Below are 7,597 nucleotides of genomic sequence, written 5' to 3' on the forward strand. Positions count from 1 at the left end.
TGTGGATTAACTCAGTAGAGTTCAGTGGATTAACTCAGTAGAGTTCAGTGGATTAACTCAGTAGAGTTCAGTGGATTAACTCAGTGGAGTTCAGTGGATTAACTCAGTGGAGTTCAGTGGATTAACTCAGTAGAGTTCAGTGGATTAACTCAGTGGAGTTCAGTGGATTAACTCAGTAGAGTTCAGTGGATTAACTCAGTAGAGTTCAGTAGATTAACTCAGTGGAGTTCAGTGGATTAACTCAGTAGAGTTCAGTGGATTAACTCAGTGGATTAACTCAGTGGAGTTCTGTGGATTAACTCAGTAGAGTTCAGTGGATTAACTCAGTAGAGTTCAGTGGATTAACTCAGTAGAGTTCAGTGGATTAACTCAGTGGAGTTCAGTGGATTAACTCAGTGGAGTTCAGTGGATTAACTCAGTAGAGTTCAGTGGATTAACTCAGTGGAGTTCAGTGGATTAACTCAGTAGAGTTCAGTGGATTAACTCAGTAGAGTTCAGTGGAGTTCAGTGGATTAACTCAGTAGAGTTCAGTGGATTAACTCAGTAGAGTTCTGTGGATTAACTCAGTAGAGTTCAGTAAAGTTAATGGGTAACTATAATGTAATGTTGTTGTGTAACTTCCTGTGTTATCCCATGCAGCAAATCATCGATGCAGCCATGCTGAGTTCCACCCTGGGCCGGATGACCAGGACAGGGAGCGGGGGCGAGAATGGACGAGTGGTCGCCCATGACTTCCCCAAAGCGTCACAGACTCTCCCCTGCATGAGCCAGGCCGCGGGCATGTGATGGGGCAGTCCTTCCTCTGCACAGACCCCACCAAAAAGAGGAATGGAAAAGAGGAGGAGGGGGGGGGGGGGGGGGGTGAGTGTTGCACTGTGGCTTGACTACTGCCAATAGGATTCACTGACTGCTCTCTCTGAAGATAGAAACAACAAACAAAATCACTTTTGTAAAGAGATGGTTTATTTGGATCTTTTCTGCTGCAATAAAGATGGCTGTCTTGGACTTTAATAGATGGCATACTTTTGTGTATCAAAAAGAAAACAAAAAGAGAAGTTCTTCCCCAACCCAATTAATAGTGACACTTTTTTTGCACTATGTCAGTTTTTTCGGTCGACAATTCAGTTTTTCCTGTCTACTACTATCATTAACAGTCATGAACAGCTACAGTGGAGTCTGAAATAATTGAACCCCTTGATAAAGATGAGCAATAACGTATAAAATAAAGAATTCAAATACTAAGCTATATTGTATGCAACAAAAAGAATGAGGAAATGATATTATTTTATACTAATATCTTGGAGAAAGAGATTCTGTTTGATAAATTAACTACTTTTTTCCTCAGAAAAGGGAAAAGGGTCAAACCGATTGACACCCCGAAAGATTCTTATAAATAAAGTAGTCAAAAGTTTAGTATTTAGTCCCATATTCCTAGCACGCAATGATTACATCAAGCTTGTAACTCTACAAACTTGTTGGATGCATTTGCAGTTAGTTTTGGTTGTGTTTTAGATTATTTTTGGCCCAATATAAATGAATGGTAAATAATGTAGTGTGTCATTTTGGTGTCATTTTTTTATTAGAAATAAGTATAAAATATATTTCTAAACACTTTTACATTAATGTGGATGTTACCATGATTACAGATAATCCTGAATGAATCGTGAATAATGAGTTTAGAGGGTCAAAGATCATTCCCCAAAGCCACGAGGTTAGCATGTTTTAGGGGTATGACCTTTTGAGTAAACAATATAGCTCAGCAATTCAATTATTTATATTATACAGTCATTAATGCTTAGCTGTATCAAGGGTGTCAATCATTTTGCCTTATACTGAACAGTGATTTTGTTCCTTGTGACACAAAAAAATCAAGCATTTCCAATTCCAAACATTTGACTTTCAACCTATCTATAGGTGCATACAGTATGTTGAATAAAACTACTGCTGAATGTTTTCACACATCACATAGGAATGGATGATTTCTGTATTGTTTCTCACATGAGCCACTTTGTCAACGTCACTGCATTGAAATGTCATTCCGATTTACAGATTTCCTCTCTAATTATATATATAATATATATATATATATATATATAATATTTCCTGCCCAACACCTGACATGGATAATTAATTTACATTTTGAAATTACTACAAAACTACACAGCTATGACATATTTCAAAACCATTTTCCCTATTGTGTTCCCTTGTCATGTAAATATGTTATAAACCACCAGTTTGTAGGTCATTACCATTTAGAGGAGTGAGTCATTTAGCAGACTCTCTGATCCAGAGCCACTACAGTAGTGAGTCATTTAACAGACTCTCTGATCCAGAGCCACTACAGTAGTGAGTCATTTAGCAGACTCTCTTATCCAGAGCCACTACAGTAGTGAGTCATTTAACAGACTCTCTGATCCAGAGCCACTACAGTAGTGAGTCATTTAACAGACTCTCTGATCCAGAGCCACTACAGTAGTGAGTCATTTAGAAGACGTTCTTAGCCAGAGCTACTACAGTAGTGAGTCATTTAGCAGACGTTCTTATTCAGAGATACTACAGTAGTAAGTCATTTAGCAGATAATCTTATCCTTACAGTAGTGAGTGCATTTTTGTACTTTTTTTCATACTGGTCCGCAGTGGGAATCGAACCCACAACCCTGGCGTTGCAAGCGCCATGCTCTACCAACTGAGGATTTAAAGGATTTAATTTAAAGGATTTAACAGAGTACAGATAGAACAGACAATACCATTTCTACCTGCTGTTTCATTCCGCATGTTTCCATTAATATCTCAGAGATGACGTATGAGCCATTGATAAAGATAAGGAACATGTTCCAATGGGAGTAGAACATCTAGTGGTATAAAATCTTTGATTTTTATTTTTTGATTTTTTTTATTTAACCTTTATTTAACTAGGCAAGTTAAGAACAAATTCTTATTTACAATGATGGCCTACCAAAAGGCAAAAAGGCCTCCTGCAGGGGAAGGGGGCTGGGATTGAGAAATAGATTAAAATATAGGACATGAATGAGATGACTAATCGAGTTGCTTTAGCGTTGGAAATGAGATGGTATGAGAGGATGACACCATTAGCCCACAAATTAGGGTGTGCCATTTTCCTTTTACTCTACAAATCCACTGATGATTCAAGCTTGTTAACCTACACTGATGTTTCAGGCTTGTTAACCTACATTGATGTTTCAGGTTCAGGCGTGTTAACCTACCAATGACCTAACCTCAGCTATCTATCTTCATGTGGATGGCGTTTGTGAAAACAAAAAAAGGCATATGATTTAACAACTTTTTTTTAGATCTACAGTACAAAGACAGTACAAGCACAAGAACACTCTTAAAATGTACACTGTACGGTGGTATTTTTACTGTAACGTGTCATAGTACTGTGAGGGACAGCATCTCATGGTCCGTTGAGCAGCCATCCATTGTATGTCACTATCCCATCACCCAATATGTTACTGTACGACTCAGAGGGTCGTTCGTCTTCTATTCATTTTCTCCCTATTTGTTATCCTCTTTGGCATAGCACAGTGTCACACAACTAAAACTTATTTTGGTTTTGTACTGTACTTTAATCAATTTGTTTAAAAAAAAAAAATAATAATAATAATATCCACATTTGTATGGTAAGAAATTTAATGTAAGACACCCTGGTGTTGAAATGATGTTCCATTCTGTTGACACGGTGCAGACAGTTTTGTTCAAAGCTTTTCTCAGTCCAATATATTTTGTGCGTTTATAGTGAGATTACATTTATATTGTCCTTTTAAATAATATTTTGATCTGGCACTACTTTGTTTAATTTACTTCTCAAGGTGCAAGAGAAAATCGACCTTATGTCTTTGTGTGTTCACCTCTGTCTCAAGCGATATCTTTCGGGAAAAAGACTAATGCACAATTTAGATTTCAATAGGTGGGGAGAGAACTTGGTTGAGTAACAGTGCTCTCAATAAATTACAAACGTTTGTACCCACGTGCCCTGGTTCTCTTTTTTTTCTTATTCAGCGCTCTGCTTGGTCTGGAGAGAATGGGATGGTGAGACTAAGGAGTGAGAATAGTCCCGGGGAGATGGAGAGACAAAGAGAAAGAGAGGCTCCCCTTGTGTTTATTTCTACAGTGTCATTAAATACGGGAACTGAAGAAGGGTAATTGTTTTGAAGATCACCTTTTACAATGTTCACAAATCATGCCCTGATGGAGTCTCTTGTATTGGGAGTTATCAAGTGGATCCATTACTTTGTAGAATAAAACTTTGTCGTGACTCCTTTCTCCTCATTTCCCTCCTTTAATTTCCGCCTGTATAATGCGTACCCCATTGGCGTGATGCGTACCCCATTGGCGTGATGCGTACCCCATTGGCGTGATGCGTACCCCATTGGCGTGATGCGTACCCTATTGGCGTGATGCGTACCCCATTGGCGTGATGCGTAGAGTGTTCAGCCTAGGTATTCATCCCTGCCCCACAACCACCTTTCACTGCAATAGATACAGTATCCTCATGGTCTTCTTTTCACATGCTGTGAGTCTTCCTGTTGAACCAGAGTGGGGTTAGGGGACAAAGGGGTTAGTTGAACCAACCCTCGTTTCTAGGAAACCATTAACAAAAATAATCATGTCACCAAATATTTAGCAAGAGGTCATCATTTTATGGAGTCTCTGTGAAGGAAGAAACTAAAAAAGTAGGTCCAAAAAGCTGATTTTCACCAGGTTAAATGAATTGATTGTGTTAGAGGTTTCATGTTGCTTCTATCTAAACCAAAGTAGATCATTTTACGATTGTTTTATACATCAGTTGGGGCCTTTATAAGCGGCAATATGATGTCCTAAACTTAGCCTTGGGGTAAGTTGAGCCAATGACCATGAGGTAAGTTGAGTCACCATACCCCATACAAATTATGATTACATTTCTTCAGTTTCATGCGTAGTATTTTTTTGCAATGTGTTATACATATGAAATCAATATAGTGCATTTTTATTGTTACCGAGCAGACATCGCCCCGCGTATACAAACATAAAAGATGCAGGGGTCTTGAGGTTCTGGAGAGCAGCCAAGGAAGTGAGAGAAGGGATGAAGTCCATTTGAACAGCAGCAAGGGATGAACAAACAGACTGAATGACACTGAAGATGTACATTAACAATAAAGACTATTAACATGTATCTGTGTGAAAGAGAGGCTATGATAGAGTAGCAGAGACACACCAGGTCTTATCTGATGACATGGAGTCTCAGCTTGATAAAGAGAGGCTATGATAGAGTAGCAGAGACACACCAGGTCTTATCTGATGACATGGAGTCTCAGCTTGATAAAGGGAGGCTATGATAGAGTAGCAGAGACACACCAGGTCTTATCTGATGACATGGAGTCAGTCTCAGCTTGATAAAGAGAGGCTATTATAGAGTAGCAGAGACACACCAGGTCTTATCTGATGACATGGAGTCAGTCTCAGCTTGATAAAGAGAGGCTATGATAGAGTAGCAGAGACACACCAGGTCTTATCTGATGACATGGAGTCTCAGCTTGATAAAGAGAGGCTATTATAGAGTAGCAGAGACACACCAGGTCTTATCTGATGACATGGAGTCTCAGCTTGATAAAGAGAGGCTATGATAGAGTAGCAGAGACACACCAGGTCTTATCTGATGACATGGAGTCTCAGCTTGATAAAGGGAGGCTATGATAGAGTAGCAGAGACACACCAGGTCTTATCTGATGACATGGAGTCTCAGCTTGATAAAGAGAGGCTATGATAGAGTAGCAGAGACACACCAGGTCTTATCTGATGACATGGAGTCTCAGCTTGATAAAGGGAGGCTATGATAGAGTAGCAGAGACACACCAGGTCTTATCTGATGACATGGAGTCAGTCTCAGCTTGATAAAGAGAGGCTATGATAGAGTAGCAGAGACACACCAGGTCTTATCTGATGACATGGAGTCTCAGCTTGATAAAGAGAGGCTATGATAGAGTAGCAGAGACACACCAGGTCTTATCTGATGACATGGAGTCTCAGCTTGATAAAGAGAGGCTATGATAGAGTAGCAGAGACACACCAGGTCTTATCTGATGACATGGAGTCAGTCTCAGCTTGATAAAGAGAGGCTATGATAGAGTAGCTGAGACACACCAGGTCTTATCTGATGACATGGAGTCTGAGCTTGATAAAGAGAGGCTATGACAGAGTAGCAGAGACACACCTGGTCTTATATGATTACATGGAGTCTCAGCTTGATAAAGAGAGGCTATGACAGAGTAGCAGAGACACACCAGGTCTTATCTGATGGTCCCATCCCTCTAAGGAGGCTTCCAAGAGACTACTTTTTCTTTAGACAAGCTATATTTTCAAAAAATGTATGTTTACATAAATTCTAATTATTTCCAGGGATAAACAACATCCTGAAATGTATTTAAATATCATTGTTAGAAAGAATACTAGATTTCCCTTGATGTAGGGATGCTGAACGTTAAAAAAAGAAAGGTTCCCCATTGTTCACAATAAATACCAAACACAGGAAATATCCTGAGGGATTCTTATGGTTTTAAAAGGAGAGAAAAGGGTTCAGAGTCACAATGCAATCTTAGGGCTACCTAGAATCTAGACTGGTTCTTCAGTTATCCTCATAGGAGAACCCTTTGAGGAACCTGTTTTGGTTCCAGCCCTTTTGGGAACCCTTTCCACAGAGGGTTCTACATTGGACCCGAAAGGGTTCTCCCTGGACCCAAAAGGGATTCTGCTATGGGGATAGCCGAAGAGCCCCTTTGTCAGTGTCACACTGGCATGAATGATTCAGGAGACAGGGGCAGGAATGTGTAATAGTTTTTTTTTTATTCAGGCCAAATTACGGCGTGCCGTGTAAAGGCACGGACGGGGACGAAGACCAAACAGACACGTGTACTACAAAAACACAGGGTTGAAACCCAAACAGAAGAGTGAGGAGTACCTCAAATAAATACACACGCGCACAATGATACCACACGGGACGAGACCCGTGATCATCTGCACAATCCGTAAGGGCACGAAAGCCCAAAACACACAGCACAGGTACTCACACGCACCCACGGACAATTGTAACAATAATAGACAAGACCACGGAAATCAAAGGGCACATATATACAGTGAACATACTAATCCGTGGGAATAGAGGACAGGTGTGCGTGATGAAAGTTCCGGAAAAATCTGTGACAGGCAGGCTGTTTTAGAATTTCTCTCTCAGTGTTTGTTTCTTTCTGTTCTGTTTTCTGTGTGAGAGTTTTTACTCTTGAAACAAAATAAATAAACAAAATTGCCATATGCCTCAAAAAAATATCGCTGACCTTAGTTGTTTGTTTTGTGAACTGTGGGCGTCATAGAGCGTAACACATCATTAATCCCTGCACTAGCATCAGGAGGAGAGACACTAAAAAGGAGCTGGCAATTAGTTGAGAAGCCCCTAATTATGAATTATCGGCTCATTACATTACATAGTTACCTCATTAAAAGTCTTGTAGTGTCACAGGGCTAAGTCACTGGTTCAATCTGCTCTTGGCACTTAAATATTTTAATTAGATTGTCTGCTGATTTAGATTGTATTATTATCACGAGT

The 7,597-nt window shown here is 39.8% G+C and overlaps 1 protein-coding gene across 3 annotated transcripts in view; it reads left to right on the forward strand.

The window, feature by feature from the left end:
• LOC110533319 (glutamate receptor 1) overlaps positions 1–3,991 on the forward strand; it is a 104,103-nt gene extending 100,112 nt beyond the window's left edge. For 2 of the 3 annotated variants that reach the window (XM_036989629.1, XM_036989628.1), the window contains exon 16: positions 640–3,991. In XM_036989629.1, coding sequence (XP_036845524.1) covers positions 640–786 — 147 coding nt within the window. In that variant the 3' untranslated portion in view covers positions 787–3,991. The remainder of the gene's footprint in view (positions 1–639) is intronic. The other variant, XR_005053567.1, reaches the window with a different exon arrangement.
• The last annotated feature ends 3,606 nt before the right edge of the window (positions 3,992–7,597 follow it).

The sequence above is a fragment of the Oncorhynchus mykiss genome, chromosome 10 (assembly GCF_013265735.2).
Source record: "Oncorhynchus mykiss isolate Arlee chromosome 10, USDA_OmykA_1.1, whole genome shotgun sequence".
Classification (NCBI taxonomy): domain Eukaryota; kingdom Metazoa; phylum Chordata; class Actinopteri; order Salmoniformes; family Salmonidae; genus Oncorhynchus; species Oncorhynchus mykiss.